This window comes from Glossina fuscipes, unplaced genomic scaffold, assembly GCF_014805625.2.
Source record: "Glossina fuscipes isolate IAEA_lab_2018 unplaced genomic scaffold, Yale_Gfus_2 2, whole genome shotgun sequence".
NCBI lineage: Eukaryota > Metazoa > Arthropoda > Insecta > Diptera > Glossinidae > Glossina > Glossina fuscipes.
In genome coordinates, this window is record NW_023998416.1 from 8,756,229 (window position 1) to 8,781,709 (window position 25,481).

The 25,481-nt window shown below is 33.0% G+C and overlaps 4 protein-coding genes across 5 annotated transcripts in view; 1 reads left to right on the forward strand and 3 right to left on the reverse strand.

Moving 5' to 3' along the window:
• The window catches only part of LOC119634098 (nitric oxide synthase), an 87,420-nt gene extending 84,045 nt beyond the window's left edge, over positions 1 to 3,375 (reverse strand). The window contains exon 1 of one of the 2 annotated variants that reach the window (XM_038028039.1): positions 3,357 to 3,375. The gene's annotated coding sequence lies outside the window, so the exon portion shown is untranslated. Of the gene's footprint in view, positions 1 to 1,999; positions 2,267 to 3,356 lie in introns of those variants that run through there. The other variant, XM_038028038.1, reaches the window with a different exon arrangement.
• Positions 3,376 to 9,283: 5,908 nt separating this feature from the next.
• On the reverse strand, positions 9,284 to 15,870 carry LOC119633235 (leukocyte receptor cluster member 8). The gene is made up of 6 exons (XM_038026676.1): positions 15,669 to 15,870; positions 14,024 to 15,522; positions 12,248 to 12,950; positions 11,976 to 12,177; positions 11,704 to 11,911; positions 9,284 to 11,636 (listed from the first exon to the last, which is right to left on the reverse strand). Exons 2-6 carry the CDS (start codon positions 15,328 to 15,330, stop codon positions 11,480 to 11,482), a joined length of 2,577 nt encoding a protein of 858 aa, XP_037882604.1. The 5' UTR covers positions 15,331 to 15,522; positions 15,669 to 15,870; the 3' UTR covers positions 9,284 to 11,479.
• Positions 15,871 to 17,104: 1,234 nt separating this feature from the next.
• LOC119633842 (aurora kinase B) lies at positions 17,105 to 18,422 on the forward strand. The gene is made up of 4 exons (XM_038027624.1): positions 17,105 to 17,335; positions 17,400 to 17,591; positions 17,654 to 17,941; positions 18,001 to 18,422. Exons 1-4 carry the CDS (start codon positions 17,202 to 17,204, stop codon positions 18,377 to 18,379), a joined length of 993 nt encoding a protein of 330 aa, XP_037883552.1. The 5' UTR covers positions 17,105 to 17,201; the 3' UTR covers positions 18,380 to 18,422.
• Positions 18,423 to 19,559: 1,137 nt separating this feature from the next.
• LOC119633841 (voltage-dependent anion-selective channel) lies at positions 19,560 to 25,206 on the reverse strand. Its single transcript, XM_038027623.1, has 3 exons — positions 25,102 to 25,206; positions 20,183 to 20,730; positions 19,560 to 20,123 (listed from the first exon to the last, which is right to left on the reverse strand). The coding sequence occupies exons 2-3, from the start codon at positions 20,728 to 20,730 to the stop codon at positions 19,823 to 19,825; spliced, it is 849 nt and encodes a 282-aa protein (XP_037883551.1). The 5' UTR covers positions 25,102 to 25,206; the 3' UTR covers positions 19,560 to 19,822.
• Positions 25,207 to 25,481: the final 275 nt, after the last annotated feature.

Sequence of the window (25,481 nt, forward strand, 5' to 3'; positions counted from 1 at the left end):
TCGCCATCTCGAAAACTAGACCTCGTAAGAAGCAAGTGCTTCTAGGTATGTAAAGCTATTTTTCTAAAAATAAAAAACGCCCAAAAAATAAAAATTTGGAGCATTGTACGCTTTACAAGTTTTTAAAAGCTTCAAAATGACGTTCTCGGTAGTTCCGGTGTTAATGAAAAGGAATTGAAAACATTTTGCTATCTTATTAGCTAATGCGCAATATTTTTAAGCGGCTCTTATAAGAGATTAACATATTTATTTTTTTATATTTTTCTTTCTTTTTTTAATTTCACATTGATTAAATATAAAGCCTTTTCTTTCATCCGAAATGCGACTGTCTCAATATTAGCGTCCCATTCAACCTCAGTCTACTTTTTTCATGAGCCATTTTTTAAAAGACCATCATTTAATTGATGTTTTCTTTCAATTTCTGTTTGTGTTTACACAAAATTATTAGTTGTTTGCAGTCCACTAATCTGACAAGCTTCAATAAATAATATTTGATTTAATCGTTAAGTGATCATGTATAACATAAAAAACTCATAACTGAACATAATTAAAATTTAGATTTATGAACTTATCTTGACGGCATTGATGTTATGGGACCATATTTACACTAACTTACAATTTGAGTTTTTTTACTCAACACCACTTATGGTACAAGTGTATACGAAGTTGCTGCGGATATATACAACGCACACATGGACTTGAGATAGGCCCACCTTTTATTGTACCGATCGCTTTAGGAAATAATTCTGAATCATAAAGAAAACGATTCTGGATCGATCGATAAACTTGTCTGTCCATCTGTCCATCTGCCCGTTTTATTTTCTTTTGTTCAACCTATAGATCATCATTTTTAAAATATTTTGATGGAATGTGGTAAGCCGATGTATTTCAGCTCTACTCAGAATGCTATTGAAAATGATTCGGATCGGATAACTTTCTCGACCACATCTCGTATAACGCTTCATTTTGAAAAGTGAATAACTACAGGTTGGTGTAAGGTATTTAATGGAGGCTTTTTTTATTTGATAAGAAACTTTTAGTGTATCATCTGAGAATAGGTGTAAAATCTCAAGCAAAATTTTCCTTCAAACTATGTGCTTCTTACTCTCACCGAAGTGTAGCTCCCTGTACAACAACAGCGACAAAACGAAGTACACTTGACAGACGTGACAAATGACAAAAAAAAAAGGTGAAAGAAGGAGAAAAGGAAAAATTAGGTAATTATTCGAGAATCTTGAATACAAAATGAATTTATTTATTCTAATTATTTTTTTTAAATGTAGACAAAGGATGATAATAACTAAAAGAAATTTATTTTTTAAAAGTCATTCAATAAATTTTTAATAATTAAATAAACTTGAAAAATATTTTTTTTAAGTAATTTCGGAACCCATGACAGCGTTAATAGCATTTCTTAATTACGTACTATCTCTCAACTAAGTACCGGGAATTGTAAAAAATTTTAATTAATTATCTTATCATTCAAACACATCGTATGATAGTCCTTCTGCGAATTTCTTCATTTATAGAATCAAGATTGTTCAGATAAACGAAACAAGTAGGTTGCAGTACATTTACTTTAAACCCCTTCCTTAGTGCATACCATATCCAACAAATATAAAAATTTTACGAACAATTATGGTGATAACAGGTCCACCCAAGCCACTTTTAACATTCTTTCAAATCAACCTATGATATACTTGTGACAAAATTACTATAGTCTATAAATTGTAGCCTATATATATATATATATTTCTTTTTGCTAAACGTGCTCTATAGAAATCAAAAGATTTGAGTCAAATAGGAGCTGTTTACGTCAATCTCGTCAATCATCGAGGTAACGTAACACACTGCATTGAAAATTAAAGTTCAATTTCGTTCATTTGAGGAAAGTATAATTGAAAGCAACACTATTGACTTACTTTGGCTAATAAATAGCTTACTCTATATAATCGTTTTTAAAACGGTGTTCACAAGAAAGATTATACTTATGCAATACCTAAAGCACGACTCAAATCGCCTTGCACGAGGTAATAATTTCAAAAGCAAAACTCCGTTCAATGCCGTAAGCTTCCTTATACTTTTGATAAAACATTCAATTCGTCGTAATTTTCTTATGTGAAATCTTATTGAAAACACGGAGATTATGGCGAATTATTTATCGGATATATATTTAACCTAAAAATTGTTTAGAGTATATTTGTCATTTTCGCAGGCCATCAACTTGCATAATTATGGTAAAAAAAAAAGCACGTAACAAGTAACGATGTCTGACGAGTATACCGTGGACTTACTTTTTATGTTTTCTTGTGCTCTTTTACACTTTTTTATGACTGAAAGCAAGCGAGCAAGAGATTACCTATGTCATCAACGAAATGTTGCTCAAGACCAAAGACGTGTCTAAATGGAAAGAAGGCTAAAAAAAGCGAAGAAAAAGAATCACTATTACCATGCTTTCTTTCTCAAAAGCATGGCTCTTCTTTGTCAAAAAAAATCTGATCACCTTATGACAACTGTACTTTTTGCCCGTAAAATTTTATCCAATCATATCTAATACGTAAGAGGAATGAATATACGTGTCAGAAAGAGAGAAAACTGCTATGAAAAGGATGCGGAGGCGTTAAAAAAGCTAACTAAAGTTTACAAGCTAGATTTAGGTAAAAAACTTGTTAATTCTAAGCTTGATTGGATTAGCTTAATAAGTTTTTCCCTTTATTTTGAGGGGACGTATTTATTAGTAGCCCAAGCTTACCAGAATATAAACTTTCTAGATCGAATGGGAGTTTTAAAGAAATTCAAAAAATTGAAAAACGGACAGGGTTGAAACGATTCGTGAACTTACAATGTTCAAGGATCTTTAGAAGTCTTTAGACCGGCTCTTTTCAACTATTTCATGTTTTCTTTCCCAAGATCTCTCTCGCTCTCTTGAATATATTTCGAAAGATGTTAAGAGATTTTTAAAAGATTATAATAAAAAGTATTATAGAATGAATGTTCGTAAAAAAAAATTCCGACGGCAGATCATAAAAAACTATCATTAAGAATAAAATCCTTATTTTCAATCGAATCCATTTCTAAAATATACTGAGAAATCATTCCTATTTATTTAGAGAAGAGAGCGTGTTCGATGAAAATCACTCCTTGTCTTAGCCGGGAATACTTGTTAAACCTATACTATACGGAACTAGTTAAGGTAAATATTTTATTTTGCTTTCAATTTTAATTATTAAATTTAAAAAAAATTCAAAAATTGTTGTCTCTACTTTTTAAATTAAATTTTATTTATTTTTTTTTTTTTTATTTACTTATATAGGTTTATTTGTTTTTTTTTTTTTATTATTCTTTTGATAACAAACCCTTCAAAATATTATTCATTTTAAATTTCAATTAACATTTTTTTTTTTTTGTTTATAGGCAATTAATAATAACTATTGTGTTTGTAAACAGTCAACCTATTTTTTTTTTTTTTAAATTAATTTTTCATTTGTTTTCCTCTCACTTCACTTGTCCGCAATTAAATTTTAAATATTTTTCGACAATACTTCATATTTTCCAGTTATACCGGTTTTCATTTATTTATTTACTTTTCCTATTTCATTTCTCTTTACTAGTTAGAGATCCATCACCGTTAAGTGTCGCGCAGCAACTGTTGTATTGCTCCATACTGCAGCATCCTTAAATAGCCGAGAAGCAAACGTTCAACAAATAGCATGAATTCATTCATACAGGTGCATATATAAACAATAGTTAGTAAGCACATATTGTTTTGCGAACGTAATTTAGATAAATAGATAAATTTTTCATTGAAATTTATTTATAGCAGTGTTGGTGAATTTTTCACTATACGAATTAACAATTTTTCAATTAGAAATTGAAAACCTTCACAGTGAGGGCATCATCAACTTTGACACCTTCGCTTACAACCATTTTTCGGAGAAAGCTTGCAATCCTCGAAGCTTTTTCAAAGCTTTAAATACATTTATAAACTTTAATTTTATCATTTCATATATGCTTATGTAGAACATTTGAGATTTATCTAAACACATAATTAGCTAAAATGTAAGCGAAATCTTTTTGCAGATTTACTGAAGAAATGCTTATCACTGAAAAAAAGACGTCTCTTACTTGTCTATTTTCCCCCGAGTTGTCTCTTCTAGTAAAGCGCAAAACTTTCATATTTTCTCAGCGTCCATTTGTCCGCCAGTCGCAAAAAAGCTGAAATAGAGTACAAACTTTTCATATTTTTTTACCTAAAAACAACTAAACACGCTGTAGTTAGCCACGGCCCACCATTAACTGCTCTACAGCATCCTGCAGTTATTCATATAACGTCTTTCCAAAAGAACTTATAGCGTTATATGGGAAGCGATCAAAAAAGTTGTCGGGCGATCCGAATAATTTTCAATAGCGTTCGTCCTTGGGCCAAAACACATCAGTGAACAATATTTCATCAAAATATCCCAATAATTGTAGCCAATAGATTAAACATAAGAAAACAAGAGGAACAGTTGGACAGACAGGCTTAAATCGAATCGGAAAGTAATTCTGAATCGATCAGTATAATAAAACTTGTACCACAACTGTCCGAGGTTACATTGTGCTCACAGTCGCCATATACCTGAAACTGCAAAGCTAAAGCCGACAACAATTTAAAATTTTGAACTTTTGGTCGCAGCGGAAACTGCTTGATCAGTTAAATGGCTTGCAAATTTCTATACCTACGAATGAATGAAATGAATATTATTTTTATAAGATTCACAAAAACCACTTAGAGAGTCATCTACCAATACGTATGTATACGTATATCTATTACTTATAGGTGTAAGATTCTAAACTGATTTATTTATGGATGTTTAACTGTCTGTCGCGTCTTGCTGGAAAGTTTGCCCTCTTCAAAATTGACATCACGTTTATTTTGCATTGATAAACATAGAAAAGGTTGAAGACTAGTCCACACAAGGCAATGGACTACAAATACTCCGACAATAAATGACAATCGGTAACGTATGATCTATAAGATTTATTAATCCCTGAAGCTTTGTAAAAATATTTCTTAGCAGCACCTGAAAATTACAAAATAAAAATGATCTAAAGCGATTAACTGGCAGATGCCTAATTGGCCAAATATATTAACAAGTTTTATTAGATTACAAGACGAACGACTTTAATTTTTTATGCTTAGATCCATCAGAAGAAGAATAATTTTTTTCATTTTCTATACGAGTGTCCATTACTCGACTTTCATTGCATTTGAGTAGGATATTGGGAAGAAACATTTTTAATTTTCATAAAAAATATTAAAAAAAATATGTAGCAGTTGAAGTTTAATAAAACCTTAAGAAAGACCTTTAAAATATTGGAAAAATCATAAGACAAATTTTGAAAACTCAAAAATATATATTTTTTTTTAAGACTTGGATAGTGGGGCAAGTAAGAATGTCGACTATCACGTCAGTGTTCGCGGAGTATAATTCAGTTTGATCGTGGATATAGTGAGAGCTCAGTCGATATAGGCAAAAGACTTACAGATACTTGGCTGCGGTCACCACCTCGCTATCGCTTTCTATTCTCCTTACCGGGATATGCTCTGAATGATTGAAAGGAAAATAGCTGAAAAATAGGCAGGAAAACAACTTAGGTCCCAACATTGCTTTACCGTAATTGTCTTGATTTCAAATTGAAGGCTAACAAGCCACTCTCAAAGTAATGGCTTATGGTTCAATTTTCAATCAAGGACGAGTCCGCAACACATTACGAAATCTTTAAAAGTTTTTTTTTGCGCTTCAAGACTTAGGACGAAATTAATATAACGCTATTCCTTTTACTGCACTGTCGGTAATTTGTACATCGACGCTACTATTTATAAATGAATCAATTGTTTAAAAAATAAACATTAAAATTAACTAATTAATACATGAAAATGTTTTATTTTGTATTTTTAGCACTTAATTATATTTGAAATAAACGTCTTTCTCTTTACTTAAGAACACTTGTGTACAATAAAAATTTTAGATCGATATTTACTGCGGAACGAAGAAAAGCATTAACATTGAGTTTAGAATTTATTTTGCGGTATTTGTAATAACTTACATTATTTATTACATTATAATTATAAGTTTCTGTTTCATGGTGATTGCCAGCCAATCCCGTACATCCGATCATATTAAAACTCTTTGCACACTTCTGCTTCCTATGACAATAGAATGTATTAAAGACAAATTTTTGTATTAAATGTCCAAACGGAATCAATCAATTACTATTTTGATGACCTCAAATCATGCTGAAATGTTGCACACACACCTTTTACTTGAGTATATTTTGATCATTTTTGCACAAGAAAAGAGGGTTTATTGGGGAAAATTGATCCGTTATATAATATTAATCCAAATAGTTTCCATCATTTTCTACAACTTTTTTTTCGTCTTTCTGGCGATAACGTGTCGAAAGAACGGTATTGGTTTGGCAGCGATCGAATCATCGACTTATCTTCGCCGTTCTTCAGCATTTGGAATCCTCTTACCAGCCAGGCCACTCTGTATAGATAAAGTGGCAATCAGAAGGCGCTAGGTGTGGCAAGTGTACTGGGTGCGGCAGACCTTCTCAGTCGAGATGTAACAGTGTAACCTTGACAACTCCTGCAGCGTGTTGCTAAACATTGTTATGCAAGATGATGACCCTGCGTCTAACACCTATTTTTAGTCTTTTTTGCAATAACACATCTTTCAATTTGTTCAATTGACGCCATTGGATATCCGCAGTAACAGTTTCATTCGGTTTTACGACTACACGACTTGCCGATACCATCATAAGCACAGCGAACCTTTGTGTCCCTGAATATTCTGCTTCAGTGTCGATCTCTCCTATACTAACCAATTACTTTTTCCGCTTGGGATTGTCGCAATAGATTCACTTTTCATCACCACTCACACTATGCCATAAAAATTCTCCTTTTCTTGCCCGGCAAGCAATGAATCCGCGATTTTGAAACGGTCCTAAATGGAATTTTCAATATTTCCATTTTCCCTCGTTTTAGATATTTTCCCCTTGCATATAAATGTCTAGAAACAATTGATTCCTCGACAGCTAAGTTGTTCGAGAGTTCTTTCTTTGAGTTTGACCTGGATTTTCGTCCAATAAGTTTTATAATTCATCGCCTTTGAATTCTTTTGGTTCTCCCGGCCGTTCTTTGTCATCAACACTTCTAAACCATTAAAGCCAAAACTGACGGTTAAGATATGATAGAGCAACATCACCTTACGATCCTAAAAATGTTTGAAGGTGTTCGGGAGCAATTTTCTTCAAATAAAACAATAAATGTAATGAACGCCAAAAATGCAATTTTGAGTGTTCCGTGATCGAATTTAACCATTGTGTACATTGATACTTCGCCTTACTTTATCATTTCATCAAATAAAAAGGCTTGGAGAGCAAAATGCAAATTTTAACGGAGAAAAAAAATGCATAAATAAATAAATAAATTACACACAAAAAAAAAAAGACATATATATATACTCTACATCAGTTGTAGTACAGGGATATATTAAGTTTGTACGGATATATATAACAGCCAGAAGAGATTTTTTATACCAATACTTTTTATTATGTCGATCGATTTCTAATTACTTTCAGGTCAGATTCGGAAGGGTTTTCTGAATCGATCCAAGCTTGCCTGCCTGTCGATCTGTCCCTCTGTTCATCAATTTTTGTATTCAATCCACATATCGCAGTTTTATACCATTTCCCATATGTTGTAAAGGTTTATACGAATGTTTGCAATACCCAAAAGGACTTAACGTAGTTCCACCTTTTATTATACCAATCAATTTAAAAACACTTTTTGATTCAGAATCATTTTTTGAATCGATCTAAGCCTGCCTGCCTGTCTGTCTATCCGCGTTTCCGTCCATACATTTTTGTATTCAACCTAAAGCTCGCAAGGTTATATCGTATACTACCTGCGGTTTAAGTTTATGCGAGAGTATGCAACGCTTAGAAGGACTTGAGGTTAGGTGCACCTTTTATTATATCGATCGATTCTCTCCATCTTGTTTTCTTGTGTTCAACCAGCAAATCGCAATTTCTAAGATGTTACAAACTTCCTTTTTCCTTCCCCTTACCTTTCTTAAACCACTTTTTTACTGGAAGAATTAAATATTTAAAAAAAATGCAAGGTGTGACTAAAAGAAGGCGCTTAAAGGCCTCCGTTCTCACTTGGTGCTTGCGTTTAGTTTACTAATCAATAATAATTGTTATAGCAATGCAATGATACAGTAATAATTATTATTATAATCAAGATTGACATGCCAGTAAGATTATAGTGCAGCGGCACGGTGAAGATATACATGAACATAGCCATATTGTGATCGTAAGAGCAGGCTTTACAAAAATTTATAAATTGTTCAAATTTTAGGAAACCCTTATGTCCCGTTTAAACCTGCTCGGGCTAACAATTGTGTTAATATTAAATAGTAACAAATTCCATTACTCCACAGCGTTAATCTAAAATAGTCTCGATTACCTATGGTCAGGCAGAATTAAATGCCGTTCAAATTTCATTATCTGAAGTTTCCCAAATAAATATCTTGCACTTCTAGCGTTATCTATCTAAGTTTCTTCGAAATGATATCGCTATAGTGCCACAATATTGTAAAATATTGTAGAAACTGAAGGAAACTATGTTATATATATATATATATATATATATATGTATATGTATATACGCTATGGTAACACAAACATTCCATTGTAGCGAAAAACCTAACTCAATGAAAGCAATCGAGTGCCATCAACCCCCAAGGCGATTGCATCGTTTTTGTCTTTCGCAGCGTAAGATAGCGCGATAACGAGACCGCAAACCCACTCAAGTGCTATTTGTTGCTAATAAAAATTTTTCTTTCTTCTTTTGTTAATCTTATGTTAAGAACCACTTTTTTTTGGTACAAAGTGTTTCCGCGCACTACGCAGAATTAAGTGTTAGATGTCAAATAATACTCAAACCGAACTGTTCCAACTCATACAAACATGATGTGAAAGACACTCATGACATTTCTCAAGACAAGGAATTCTTTGGTGCCATTATTATCTTCCTAAATATCCGATTCGCTTTTCGCATTCAAATCCAAGAAAAACGTTACCAGAATTTTAGTGTTAAAAATTGCAAATTCTTCAACTGGCATATAACCCTTTATTTTTTATTGAATTATTTGTGCCACCACTTAAAAAGTAAGATTGCGCATCCTTTGCAGGATAACTGAATGCGCAAATTTGCGCAAAAATAATGAAATGCGCAAATTAAATTAAATATATAGATTTTAAGAGCATAAATTTAAATTATAAAATATTCTATTATTTACATTCGCTTAAACTAACCGTAATTAAAACAAAACAAAATTACAATTGACGCAAAATCGAACGAAAGGACGAATAAAACTATTTAGAAAAATCTCATTACAATGAACCATTTTAGCCAATAATATTATGCAACACTTAGGAGCTAACATTAGATTTAATAATAATAATAATGATAATAATGAAAACATGCTTACGCCTTGTTTGGAAGTTGTACGGCAGGGTGACAAACATACTTTTGCCTTAGTGCTGATGGAACGCAATAGCAACTGTAAAAAGAACATGGTTGTAAGCTCTTTAAAACATTGTTGTTTCACGTAACCCCTCCGAACCGATAGTAGTTGATTAATACATTAAAGTCAACTGTTGTGTTGCTGCAACCTTTAAAGTCCCACTAATCGGCGGCGGCTCTTGTTTAGGCTGGGATGGGTAAAGAGTTGCTTTATTAAGTTCAGCTCATTGGTTCACATGTCATGCTGATGACTTCGATGCATCTTTGCATGTGGCTTGCTGATAAATTTCTCACGGTGCCATTCATATTTCCGTATATAGAGAAAAGATAAAATTATTAGTTTCTTTTTTAAAAGTTTTTTAAATAACCTTAAATTTTTTTTTTTTTTTTTTTTACAGTATTTTTTTCAGAAAAAACAAAAAAGGAAAACTAGAAAAGAATTACATTAAGTTTTGAACGAAAATTGGACAAATAAATTAAAATCAAAAATGTAGGTAAAAAAAAAATTAAAATGAGCTTAGGAACAACAAAGGATTATGGTAATATAGCAATAATAGTAACTGCTTTTACGAACAAGGGAAAAATACAATGCGCCAAGCGTAGTTCAGAACACATTTGGCACTATCTAAACTTTAAAAAAAAAATGTGTATATACGGCGGTCAAAGTTTTTAAGTTCTTTCGCGCAGAGAAGAAAGCGATCCGTTTTCTTTTCTTTTTTTTTTTTATTTAAAAAGTTCTATTTTTTAAATTGCTTTCTTCAAGTTAATCTCTCTGGATGTTTTAAACCTTGTTCACTCTTTCATATTTTTAGCAGCAAAAATTTCATTTACTTTTTATACGATTTTCATCTAAATTGAATTGCTGTTATTGTTGTTGTTTTGCTTTCGTCTAGAACGTTAAATTTTCGCTTCTAATATTTAGCGGTTTTGCTGATAAGACGATTGATTGCAATATTATTATGCAGCCATTAGAGCATATCATGGCTAATGGTGGATCTACCTTGGGCTTCTCGCATAATTTGCGGTAATGCTTAGTTTTACAATTCCTCTTTAGCTTTGTTCTAATCCAGCCATCTTAGAGATCCGCAAGTGTAGTGTAACGCGACCATACCTGCTGCTTAACACGATCCGTCCTTTTAACTCCTAGTCCAAGACGACTTTATCGAAGTTATTCAAATTTGTTAAACAAAACTTCCCAGAAGTATTAAATCCTATCAGGCATATATTTCATAGACAGAGACGCGACTTAAAAGCTGCCAAGTTGCTGTAATTGAATGCATAAAAAATCGATGCATCCATCCAGTTTTAGAAATCCGATTAATGCGTTTAATAAAGGATTATTTCAATTTTACTAAAGGAAATAGAAAGTTTTCAACAAGTTGGTTTTCCCGTCCACTAGTTACTTATCTTTAAACACTCTTTTTAAACATTCTAAATTACTAGCGCATTTAACACCGAACAACGACAGTCTCATTTGTATTATAAGAAAGAGGGAGAAATTTAAGCACTTAAAAAATTTTATGGAATAATTGTTTTTAAAAAATGAAGATCAAATATTTTTATGAATAAGTACCCGAAAAAATTCATAAAAACAATTTTTTAAAGTTCACTTTATGAAAACGCAGCACATTTTAGGGGAAGACTTGTTTCCGATTATAGCGGAAGGTTTTCTTTTTTTTTTCTAGTTATAAAATAGGTTATACGAAGAGAGCGCAGGTTGTGAAATTTTGTTTGGTAGCGAAAACTCTCAAAAACGTGCCTTAGTTTCATTTTTTTTTTAATTTTTTTTTTTTTTTTTTTTTTTTTGTTAAAGGCACTCTATTTGAAAGTCATTAAATGTTTCGCTTTTCTTTGTATGATTTCTTAACGCAACGTATTCGTTGTTTATCGCTTTAATATTCAGATTGTTATGGTTGAAGCGATTTTACAATCAATTTGATTGTTTTCTAACCCTGTAAAGGGTAAATTAAAGCCGACCAACCATTCTTGACATTTAGCTAAACTGCCGAAAGCCAACAGCTCAGTGATGAAGTCAATGCCAATATGTGGACGGTACCTACCGAGAAAAGCGAATACAAAAATATTACAAGTTCATAATATAAAAATGAAAAAATCGAACTTACGCTTTAATAATTGTTTTCAAGGCGGATTTGCGCTCTCTTTCGATAAACCAATCTATTAGATGACCAGCCATCAATGGGGCTGCCTTATATAAACGAAACAGCTTGCAATAGTTGCCCATCGCCCAAGCTGAACGAAATTCTAGGGCATGAGCAATAGCAGGATTTTCACGTTGCGCTTGTGTTAATGATCGTAAAACCGTAGTGATATCTATATAATTAAGAAAGAAACTTTATTTATATGCGACTTAATTCGAGGTAAAATTTATACGTACCCAAGGTATTCTTCGTGAAGACATAATAAAGTATACGATAAGCGGTGAATTCCAAGGTATTCACACTTGCTCCGACTTCGGTGTACAACATTTTCAATTGCGTTTGGCATTGGTTGAATTCCTCATGATCTCCCTTTTCCATGGCTATGCGGGCGTGAGTTTCATAAACTTCTACCGTGAATTTGTCTCGAATACCTTGCACCTGTTTCAAAATACAGTTGCATATGAAATTTAATGTAAGCTTTTTAATAGTTCGTCAGTTTTATATTTACCGTTAAATCTTGTCGTATTGATTTCAACTGATCACAAGCGTAGAAATAATCCTGATTTTCACGCCATTTCTTTTTAACGTTCTCTAATGAATGTACAAGTACTTGTATAGGCCTAACCTCTGAAGGTAATGGTGCTTTGGTTAGTCGTAAAAAGGACTTCTCCAAATCGCGACATGTACCAACAATATGTAAATCGAACAATTCAATGCCAGCGTTATCTACAGCGGACTCAACATCTTCGATAAACATACGTGAATTAATACTGTTGTTAAATTTCTTGCTATTTTTATTAAATTTATTTTGACCAAAAGGCGAACTGGCCACCGCCACAATCGCCTTATTAGTACCAGCTAAAGAAAAACGTGCCGCTCTTTGTTGGAGACGTGCAGTATCGTCATCTATGGCACCACCAATCGATGACGAATAGAAGGGTATTTTGGATTTAGCATTAGAGGAAACAGAGGAAAGGCTTAAGGAGTTGTCATGTTTTTTGTTTTTCTTATTTTGTTTTTGTTGTTTCTTATTAGAATAATTAGTGGATGCGGAAGTGGTTAGGGATATGAAATTTTCGGACGAACGGTGATCAGAGGATGAACTAGAGGATGACGAAGAACGACGCATTTTTCGTGGTCGCGAAGAAGACGACGACGACGAACTACGGGACCGCGATATACGTTTATTATTACGATATTTCGTAGGAGAACTGTGAAGTAAGAAGACAAAGGAAAAATATTTTAGAAAATTTCAAAGACAGAGATGATGAAAATTCAAATAAGCTTTAACAATACTGCCAATGTGCTAAATGAACTATCTAACTGGTTGCAACAGAGATTTATCGAACTTACATCGTATATTTTTAACCCCCATTATATTAGTTAGAAGATTTCTATTTTTCTATGTATTATTAAGGTTTGAAGTTACATTGCTCTTGCTATTCCTAGACGAACGAATTAACATTATAAGACTTTGCATTCAAAATAAGATTTTAGTGGTAAATCGGTGATTAAGTGATTTCTAAAAAACCGCAAGCAACTCAAAATGCCGAAAAACATATGAAAAATTTTCGCTGTTTCCAAATACAAACAAAAATTGCACTGCCAAATATAAGTGTACATACACATGGGGTAAGTGAAATTTTTGTTACAAACTTCTTTTATTTCTTTCATTGTATTTACTCATAACGATGAGTGAAAAAAGATATTTTCTTTTCTTTTAGGAAAGAGGTGCAGGCATCCAAAAATTAGTTAACATTGACTTAAAGGAAACGATGAGAATGGAACTAGACCCAATTAACAATGTTGATAAATGATTTACCACCTTAAACATTGAACTAAAATTTATCACGAATAATATTTTATAACGGAAATACTTCGGACCGATTTTCATAATTAAAATTTCCAAAAAGCCTGTATAGATAGAAGATGCTAAGTGATTTTGATTGTTATAAGGTATTAAGGGAAGGGAGTTTAATAGTACATTAATATTCCTTTCGAAACGGGCAAAATAACACATCACAGGCCCGTAAAAAATTAAAATATCACATCAAGTTGGTTACCTAAGTTTGTTTGTTGTTGGAGCACCAACGAATGGGAAAAATGAAATCAAAATCTGAAATTTGACATATGCAGTATACACCTATTGGCTAATGGCTGCAGAGCTTAGAAAAAAACTATATATATTTATAAATAAGGCCAAAAACTGTAAAGTATTGTCTCACGATAGCGTGGGTACAAAAATCGCCGCTAAGCGTAGCTCTTTATGAGCCTTTGTACTTACCGCGAACGACTGCGTGAATCTCTGCACTTCCCGAGAAAAGAATTTCTTTGACCCAACCGTGAATTTAAACTACGCGATAATCCCCCCCCTTTGCCGTTATGATTATTTTTTAAATGATCCATCGGAATTATTTGTTGCGTATTCTTGCTTTGATTAAAAGGATTACGTTGACTTTGTTGTTGCTGCTGATGATGATGATGATGAGGAGATTGTGTCTGGTTGTGTAGTTTTACGCTTAGGTTGTTGCGTTCACTGAAAACACTAGGCAATGGTTCGTTATCCCAATCGCGGGTCCAAAGTTCATTGCGATTAGCTGCGGCAATAATTTTTCCCTTAAGACATATATCGATTTGATCTTTATCCAAATCGGTCGTACATTTCGCATAACAACGGGCCACATAATTATTTAAAGATTCAGGCCAAGCATCATTCGGATTATTAAAAGCATTCGGCTTTTTAAAAGTATTAGAATTGACCGCTATTAATGAAGATGCTGGCTGTGGAGAATTTTTCTCCGAAATGGGGAGCTCATTTGGATTGGCCATTTCTCCAGCATTACTGTTATCAAGAGACTGCCCTATAGGTGGCGGGGGTTTACTTAAATCAATATTGGATATAATTGGTGGCGGTGGTGGAGGTGGTACCGAAGTGTTTATGAAATTCGCCTCATTTATCAAGGACGATGAGCGTGCTTCATCAAAATGAGCATCGAATATTGCTTGCTGCTTTTGCTGCATTTGATTCTGCTTATTTTTATTACGTTTGCGTTTCTTCTTATTATTATTATTATTACTGTTATTATTATTATTGCTAAGGATACTTTGATTATTATTGTTTTGATTAAAACTAAAATTCCCATTTAATTGCTGCTGCAATGGGTTTGGAGTATTTGTCAGCCGTTTCTGCTGACTTAAATTAAATCGAATGCCACCGAAGTTCTTCTGATTGCTCCCGTTGCCAGCACCGTTATTAGGGGGTGGCGGCGGGGGACCTGATGGCAATGGTGGCATATTTTTTTCACTCTGGGACATGACTGCATTACTGAAACCAGGCGGGGCATTACTACTAGAAATAGTTGAAGTTACCCCCGATTGTTGCTGATGTATTCCATAGCGCATATAATACTGGTAATACTGAGAATATTGTTGTGGGGGCGGGTAGGACGTATTGGAATTATTGTACCAAGGTCCATAACCTGTCCATTGACTTGGTTGTTGGTTGCCACCGTTGCCATTTGAATTTTGTTGTTGCTGTTGCTGCATTTCTTGCAACTGTGGTATCAAAGGTACTGCTACAGCCTCGGACATAATTTGCAATAAATATGCTAGTTTTTTTTATCGCCTTGCTTTTAACACACGCTAAATTAACCCCAAAAATCTTTTTCCAACTTTGCCAAAATTCCTGTTATTCGCTTGCTTCTTTAGTGCGAAGGTCGAAATTTTTGCCCTTTTTTATTAATAACTTACCTTTTTTATGAGTGCTACAACTCTTGTATTTAGCTGAAAATGATTTAAATGCAAAAATATTAGTAAACTTGAATATATTTCCAATTTTTATCATAAAACCCATTAGCAATAAGCTGCGCAACATTGCAATCATGCCTAAAATGTAATTTTATATCGGCCATTTTGTTTTTCACTCATACCTTTTTTGATGTGAAATTGCTTTTCAAATTGTTTAAGTTCGCAGCAGAATTAATCCGTTTTCAGCAAACAATTTATATTACTTTCATCATTTATATTTGCTACTTTGAAAAAGAGAAATTTCTTTTTAATATTTCTAAAATAATTTGACACTAATTCCATTCAACTTCCTCAGCTACTTTGATATTAAAAGAATGACGAATATTTTCTAAATTTAACGTTGCCAGAGTTTAGCAAAAGTGGTCATAAAGCATGAAGCAAAATATTCTCACTGAAAAATCATCCCCATCTTTTCTACAATTCCTTAAAATAATATAACTAAAACAGAAATTTATGCTGTCCTATTTATATAATTTTCAAACCAACTTAAATTTATCGTGCAATTTAAGCATAAGTACAATAATACGTAAATCTTAAACGATAGATATTTGCTTCGTTGTAATGTATAAATTACACGAAGAATCTCATATTTTTATATAAGTGCAAGTTTAATTGGCGATTTAATCACATCTAATTTCGCGTTTATAAGGAAAACTTAAGAAACTTCAAATCCTTTTTCTTATACACGGTAAACACTTTGTTTATTATAAAATTTACAAAGATAAATTCAATTCTAATCATATCCGAGCAATTCGAACAATTGTCGCCAATCGATATTATTTTAATTTTCCCTGGGCCCACTTAGAGCTTTCATGTGCCCATTCGGAATTTTTTGCTACTTTAGTAATTTTGTTTGCCAATTTAACAAAAGCACTTGCTAATTCAGTATTATCCATCGATAGTTTGGAATTTTTTTCTTTCAAAACATCATTGACTGTCTTCAATTCTTTATTCATTGCCTTAATTTTTAGAGCTTCTGATTTCAGGAAATTATTTTCAGCTGCAAGCAAGGCTTTTTGTGCCTTCAAGAAAGCATTCGCTGACAATAATTTTGATCTTTGTCCTTTTATTTCTTCGGCCATTTTAGAATCTCCGTTGTCTAGTCAGTGTTTTTCAACATAACTTGCTCAATTTTCTTTACTGAATGTGTAATCTATTTTTAAGTAATTGTCGGAAGCAAGAAAATAAATTTCAAATATTGTATTTACAAAAAGAAATTTTGAAAAGAAATCATTCACTAATACACTAACATGACCCAGCCATGTCAGTATTTTTTACGAACTTATTTTAAGACGGATTATAAAAAAGTATTTGAAAAATATTTTACGTATGAAAAGTTTAATTTTCGTTTCGCAGTTTTTGTTACACAGCTGAATGCGAAAATGAAAACTAACTTTCAGTTACTTGATTACCCTCTCAGTATACATTTTCAATCGCTTAAGAGTTGATAAAGAATAATATCATATTCCAGATAATTTCACGCTCGCTTTACAACACTGACAAAACGGCAACCATCTCTAGTGCGATTATATTATTTTTGTTTTGAGGTTTGGTAGCATTGCATTGATTCTTCTTTCAAATACCCGCAGTCAGTTGGCGGCTTTCGCGGAAAAGTTTATTAATTTATTTTTGCCTTTTTTCACATAACCAATAATATGCAAAAAATTAAAAAGAAACCACCAAATAGACATCATATACCGAAGTTAATTGAAAATGTTCCGGTAGAATATAAAGACAATGTCAAAGGGATGTCTTTAAAAATGATGTCTCACGAAGCTTATGGACAGCCGTGAGTAAATAATAATCGTTTTTGTGTTTTTATCTTTTGGTAATAAATATTCCTACTCCATTAGTTACGAATGGTCAACAAAAGACTTTGAGATGGGCGCGCCTTTGGGACGTGGTAAATTTGGTCGCGTGTATTTAGCGCGTGAAGTTACGACAAAATACATAGTAGCTATGAAAGTTATGTTTAAAGCCGAAGTAGAAAAAGGGAATGTACAGCGTCAAGTTTTACGGGAGATAGAAATTCAATCGAGGTTAAAGTAAGTAAAAATAATCCAAGTTGAGATACTTCTAATAACTTATGGTCGATTTAAAAAAAAAGGCATCCCAACATTTTACGCTTATTGACGTGGTTCCATGATGATGTTCGCATATATTTAGCCTTAGAAATTGCCTCGGAGGGTGAACTCTTCAAGCATTTGCGCAACAACCAACGCTTCGACGAGTTTCGCTCTGCGAAATACACTTACCAAGTAGCTGATGCTTTGAACTATTGTCACTTGAATAATGTCATCCATCGAGATTTAAAGCCTGAAAATATTCTACTTACCTCATCAGATGACATTAAAGTAGCCGATTTCGGTTGGTCGGCTCATACATTATCAAATAAGTATGGTTTTTATAATACTCTTATGTTATGTTCTAACTCTTTCATTCGAATTATTTCAGGCGCAAAACAATGTGCGGTACAATTGATTACTTACCGCCTGAAATGGTTGACGGTCGCACTTACAACGATTCTGTAGATCAATGGTGTTTGGGTGTGCTATGTTATGAATTTTTAGTAGGTTCTGCACCATTTGAATCTAAAGACACACAAAAGACGTACGAGAAGATCCGTCGCTTAGAAGTGCATTATCCGTCTTTTCTTTCAGCAGGCGCGAAAGACCTCATTTCCAAATTGCTACGTAAACCCGGCGACGAGCGCATAACTTTGGTCGACGTAATGAAGCATCCATGGATAAAGCAAAATATGAAAAAAAGAAATGCCTTATTAGAGGAACGAGCTCTGAAAGCAAGAGCGGCGGGGGCATCCTATGTTAATTAATTCTTTAATTTTGGAATCTTTGTTCTTTTTTTTTACTGTCTTAATAAAAAAAAAAAAAACCAAATAAGAAGAAAACCATATAATCTCTATCTAGGTGACACGCAAAGCTGAGAACGATAACGTAACATGTTGCCGCCAAAAAACAATGTTTCATTAGAAATAAATTTAAATGAAATTTTCAATAATTTCTAAACTCCTTTATTTATGGATAAACGCATCGATAGGTGGATAATTTTGGGATAAGCTTTAACTTATAAATTATTAAATAGTGTAAGTATTGTCTCGGCTCAGCTATTTCTATCTGCAGACACCTTTTCGAATGCTGACGGCCGTAAGTCGCGGAAAGGCGACATTGTATATCAAACAAAGCCAAATTGAAACTGAATTCTTACGAAGAGACGTGAAAAAGCAATAAAAAAAAATGACTTAAAAACTAAGGTAAAATAGCAATACTTTTTAGATTTAATGCTCAACGCACATATTCATAAACTTTATGACCAGCAAGAGGAAGACCGGTAAAATATATGAACAGCAAGAGGAAGACCTGTAAAATATATTTACTTGATCATACCAAACGATTGAGGAAAACATAAAAAAAGCGCTCCTATATAAAACGTTTTTACAAAAAACGTCTTTCAAATTTTTAATATGGTCGTTGATGTGACATCTTAATACGCGGCATTAAGTTTTGGAGCATGTAACTATTACTTCTTTGAATTAATATATGAAAACAACCTCAAGCGCCTCTGTTCTGATCAATTTGGCCCATTTTTCATATCAACCTGCGGGCGAACATTTCCAATGTTTCTACCAAAGTCGATATTTTCATTTTTGCGACCAGTAGAATGCCAACAACACGCACCACACAGACAAACACACGGACATACTTCGAGTTTGGTAATTTGAGAGAGTAATTAAATGAGCGACCACTTGTTGCAATGTATTCGAACTTCGAATTTGGTAATTTGAGAGAGTAACTAAATGAGCGACATTTGTTTGAATGTATTTGAACTTCGAGTTTGGTCATTTGAGAGAGTAATTAAATGTTCGAATGCATTTTTTTGGTATAATATTATATTTATATTCCTAACATGATGGTGTTATCATTGCGTTTGTTTTAATTTCATGACGATTTCGAATTTAACTTGATGTGTTTAATAATCACGCAACACTGTACTAATTATGTATGTATATGCATGCATTTTTATTACATGACAAAAACAATTAAAAGAAGAATTTAATTAAGGACTTTACAGGTTCAAACCGAATGCTTAATACAATGGTTTCCATAGCTTTATTTTAAGGGTTTCTTACTTTCTTTCTTGATATTAAATAAGTAGTTTAATAAGTTTTTTTCTTGTTGTTGCTGTTGTTGTTTTCAACTGTTGCGACTAATGTGATATAGTGACAAATAAAGAACATTTATAAATGGCAGTAAGCTACTTAAGCTTCTAGTTCCAAAGCGACACCGATTTTATGGCCGCCTGCATTGAAATTTTTGCCATCGACCAAAGTCGATAAATAAAGAGTGATACCATCGCGTAATTTTTGTTGGTAGCCCAAACCAACTTGACAAGCATTGTTAACTTTAGCACGCAATGCGGCATCCTTGTCCAGCTGGAATTTAGCACCCAAACCGAATTTGGTATTATTTGAGCCTGATGCCCAGGAAAGCTGCACACCAATATCCAAATTGTCGTTGCATTTTTGGAAGATAGATCCGCTGAACTCTTCACCATTGTTTCTATAAAGATTTGCAATAAACATTTTGAGACTATGATTCTAATTAAATTTCTTGCTTACACAGCTGTGTGTAATACAAAGTCCTTCGTGGCATAGCCCAACGCAAAATTGTTAGTTGTTAACTTAGTGTTTTGAGAATCGAAAGCTGTTTGGTAACCTGCCAACCAACCTTCATATCCCAAAACAGCGGAGGCATTAATCAAAGGACCGCTTAAATCGACATTCATATCGGAATCTATTTTAACGTTATCATGGCCATAGCCTACTTTAAATTTGCCGCTCTTGTTGCCCGACTGTGGCGCAAAAGAACCTTCGAAGGCCAATTTCAAGCCTTCCAGTAATTTGTCTTGTACAGCAACTTCAGTGAAGAGAGTGTTATCTGTATTCCATTTTTCAGTCAATGTTAGACCGTAGTCCGAAACTTTGTATTTAGTTTCCAATGAACCAAAAACTTTGCCCGATTCCGTATTGGAATGGCCGGATGTGCTGAATTCTATCCCAGATGAGGTTTTGGATTTGCAATCTAATTTCCATAAGCCAAAGTGATAACCTTTGCCGAAAATATCACGAGCTTGTTTTCCCAAATCCGAATACGATGGAGGAGCCATCTACAATTAATCAAAATATAAAGCAAATTTTAATTACATAATAAAAACTTTAAGCTATTAATTATGTAGGCATTAATTTCTTTTTACTTTTCTCGTAATCACATTAAGTTCATGTCAACCAACTGCTTACATTTGCCCATGAACAAGGGAAAAATTTGTGCTCCTTAATAGTATCTCTATCAAGCAATTAAAAAGTTTGGGAGCGGATAACGATAACAGAATGCAACGAACAGTCAAAGTCAAATTCTGGGCAACATTTTGTTGCCAACCTATGCAATTACAACTAAGATATAAGATTTGTTGTTCTGCAGATTCCATGCGTATACTTCCGACGCTTTTTATTCTCTCATTCCTGAACACTAAAACACTATCCAAAATCAAATCTCATATTTATACACTTCCATTAATCTTGATGTCTGCTTTCTCCTTACTGCCTAATAATTTCAACTCATTATGTAATCGCCCTAAGAGGCTTTTGGAACAATCTGCCAACAGGTAGGTCTTTTCCGTCTGACGTGTCTGACGTTTTTACTTTTAAGTCAAACGTGCACAAAGACTATTCCCTTTTTCCATTCCTCCATGCACCCAATACATCGTGGCTGTGCCTATAGGAGACATAACCTGAGTATGGGAAGAGTATGGAAAGATGTTTTCATTAATGCCATAAAATTATTTATGTTGGATATATAATTAATTTGACAGTTCACGTAAAGTGAAATTTTTATAAAAAAAAGGTATAAAAACGAAGGATAGGTCTGATTCTCGAAATACATTCTTGAGATAATTTTTAAGGCTTGCTTTTCGGATTTTATTGTATATACTCTATTTTGGTATAAAACAAATGTCATTAATGTCTTGTACAATACTTATTTTCTGTTCAAGACAAAGGAAATTATTTTAGTCACAAAATATAAATGGCTACACGCACAGCCCAATGACTCGACAATGTACAAATATAGAAACCGATGGGAGCTTTAAAGTTTCATTTGTATTTATTTAAAGTATTATACAAATGAATGTATGGCGTCGACGAATTTCGTGCAGCCAGCCATGAAAGATAATTTTGTAGCCATCAAAAGGCAGGTCAATGTATGCTCGCTATGTAAACACATGTACATGTGAACGCATTAGAAATATTTTTGCATCATTATGGACTAAAATATCGTATAGATGCAAGTAGTTGTTTGCCTTAACAGTAGTGTGCACACTAATAACGCCCTAACATGTTCGCATTTCCTTTCGAATTCTCAGTGAGGATAAACACTCAATTAAGTCTCCCCATTTCTAGCGCTAAAAGAGAAAAATACTAAGGCAGTCACTTTTTCAGGCAGAAAATAAGTAATCATTCGTTCCAAATCACATAAATACAATTTTGTGATTGGCGTGGACCCTTTTGCGTTATGTTTATCCAATATATATTTTAACAAAGATCGAAGTAATTCTATTTGGCACAAATCGAACTGGGAGGATTGCAATTCTTTCAAATTCTTAAACACTCTTTGGCCGTTCGCGGTCTATGAGTGGGGATAATTTATTCAAAATTCAACGACTGACAATAAAACATAAAACAGTCGGTTGGAAATGACCTTCTGTGATTGCTTTGCAGCATTTAATTATTGCACCGATCATTAATCTCGTCATTGCAGCCATAAATTCTTCAAAGTGGGTAAGAACTGCGACTACTAAAGGCAGTGTTCGCAGATTCAAATCTCAAGCGATGTAGAATTTTCTTTGGGCGTAGTTGTAGTGTAGTCTCAAGGATAAGTCGAAAAAGGAATAGAATTGATCAATTTAAGCATACAGCTACTGGGCGGGGGCCGTCGTCTCCCTATTCTTTTCTCTTTCCTCTCTTCTTTTTGACCGTGTTACAGGAATAGGAGATATCCCCTGAATGGATTGGAAAAAAATGTCCTATTCCCTATAAACAACCGTACATAATACGCGCTTCCATTTTGTCCAGCGATCTCAATTAACTGCTATTCATTGAGTCCAAGTCTACCACTGCTTATCCCTGGGCATATACATTATGTAATCGTTTTTCTAATCCTTTCTGCTACAAAGAACGTAATATGGATATTTGCCTAAGGGAAAGCTTTCAAATTTATGCATCAGAAGACAATGATTCTTCAAATAGAATAGAACTGAGTTTTTCCTTTGCCTGTTCTTCTAATCAGTAAAAAGTTACTCGAAAAAGTTTGCTGAAATATCTAAATGATTGTCACAAATGTTACCTTTCAAAGAGTTTTATAAAAGCTTTTTACTACTTAAGTAATCTGTGCAAATAGAAAAGGCACGTGATAATATCTTTAATGAAATAAGCAGATATTAGAGTACTGAACATACAGGCAGGTTATATGTATGTGTGCACACTTTATGACCACAACTATTTGAGAAAGATAGAGGTTTAAAAATATTCCCGCTATTGCTTTTTCTGTATGGCAGCAAACAATTATTAAAAAAAAAAAAAAAAATTATGATAGCAGACAAATGCAAAAATTATACACCCATTGAGTCGAATTTTAGGTGCTCTATATATTATAAAAACAACTAAAGTGAATATCAATAAAATTAAGTTATGCCTGTTGTTGTTAACGAAAACAATTTAGCTTCTCTTTTTTGCCATTTTAGAAATATAATCCGAGAATATGATTTGATTTTGTTTTCCATTATGGGAAAACAAATGGAAATCACGTTTAAGCACAAACACAATAAGTAAATTAGATTGCTTTTCGTCCTCTATATCTGAAAACATAAACGTTAAGTACAAATACAAAAATACAAATATATAACCGTGCAGGTACGTTTCTATTAAAATAAACGTATGAAAATTAACATAGCAAAGAAAATATTTGATGATGTAACCGAAAGAAAAGAAAATTTATATATAATTTAAGCCCTCAATAAACACCTACCGAAAAAAAAAAATACATATATATATACATATATGTATAAACTCAAACATAAGCACACACTTGCCTCTACCAGTTGACCTTCATCATTTCTATAAATTATTAAATCCTTAGGGATTGATTGCTTTTTATCCCGTTTATCATTTGATGTAAACCAAGAGGGTTGAAAATAAAATGTAGATAAGATCTTTAAAGAGGTGTGCTTCTTTGTACTCGTTTCTGTAACTGCCATTCTTAAATTGAAATCCTTTACATATATGAGTGAAGAAAAGCAAAGAATTTTCTTTTTTTTTACTTTTTACTATACTATCACGCGTTCTATTAAAAACAATTATTGTTGGAAGCGAAACTTTGGAAGGAAAAGTAATCGTATGGATCTCACGGAAAATAATATCTTAATTTTTGTTACTTGTTAACAGTAAAATTTTCGTTTTCGTGGCTTTTACGAGCAGAAAGTCAGATGGATAGACAATATTGCGAAGCTTAAAGTGTATACTGTGTATGCTGTATAACGGGGTGCTTGCTTTACGTTTCTCTTCTTTCCTTTTTTTTTTTTTTTAAATAGTGTCAGTCTCTAATGAACACCAATATTGATTTTGGTGGCGTCATTCAATGTCATTACTTACTATCATAATTATCAAAATAATATACTTTTTTGGACAAGATTTGGATTTATAAAGTTTACCCTTTCACCACTTAATGAATCACTTTTTCCATATCCGCATCATGCAATGGGTGCATAGAACTTGAAATTATGAAATTGTACTTCACCCTAGGTAGACCCTAAGAAGAGAGATGAGATATGAATGAATGATATTTTATCGTTGGGACATAAAAGCGGGTACGAACAACCATATAAACAAAAGAAAAAAAAAAAAGAAAAACTAAAATGTGAGAAATTTCACGTTACGTAATATGTAGGAAGGTAATTTCTTTTTTTTTTTCTTAATTGAGGGGCTGTTTAGGCGGCCACCACACAACCAGCAGCAGTCATTGACTGCTCTCTATTGTGTCAATTGCCGGTAAACATACGTTAATACGAATCAAGCATTTTCTCACCTTATATGTCATCTATATATATTTATCAATAGGCATAATAAATAAGCAAATAAAAAAAAAAGTTAAATTTTAAAGAAAAAAACTGCCCTCCTTATGTTCTTACGGGAACCACTTAATTGAAAAATCATTTATTGAAATAATTATTCATACACAGGCAAAAGCACATTTTTAACGTTTCTTCATGGAGAAAATCATTAAGCGGCACACATATACCTGTATATATGTGCATGCACAACCACATTTCTTTTATAGGTTATGAAATCACTCCAGACACTAATTTGTCATTTTCATATTTGACACTTTTTTTTTCTTAAGTAAGAGCCACACTTGCATATTGTATCATCCTTTCATTTTATTATTTTTTGAATAGTTTTTTTTTTTTTTTTCAAATAAAACTACTTACTTTCAATTAAATTTTTATTTGTAAAGCGAGGAACCAAATACGACCAATTTTTTTGATACGACCACGAACAACACCACAAAAGTAATGTAAGAATTTGCAAAGCAGTGCTGCCATTTCTTGTAAAAGATTGTCCCAATTTGAAAAAAAATACATATACGTGAATGGGGGGTTATGGGGGGACAATATTGTCAAAATAAAAGACGCGAAAATAATTTGGCAGCACATGCCACGGTAACGTGAAAACTGTGGAATTAATTTGAAATTCATTAAGATTTTCTGTAAAATATGCTTAAATGCATATCGACGAGCGGTTGCGTTTTGTTAATTCATCGTATTTACAAAATATAATGAATTCCAATTGTTATAAATAATTCTCATTG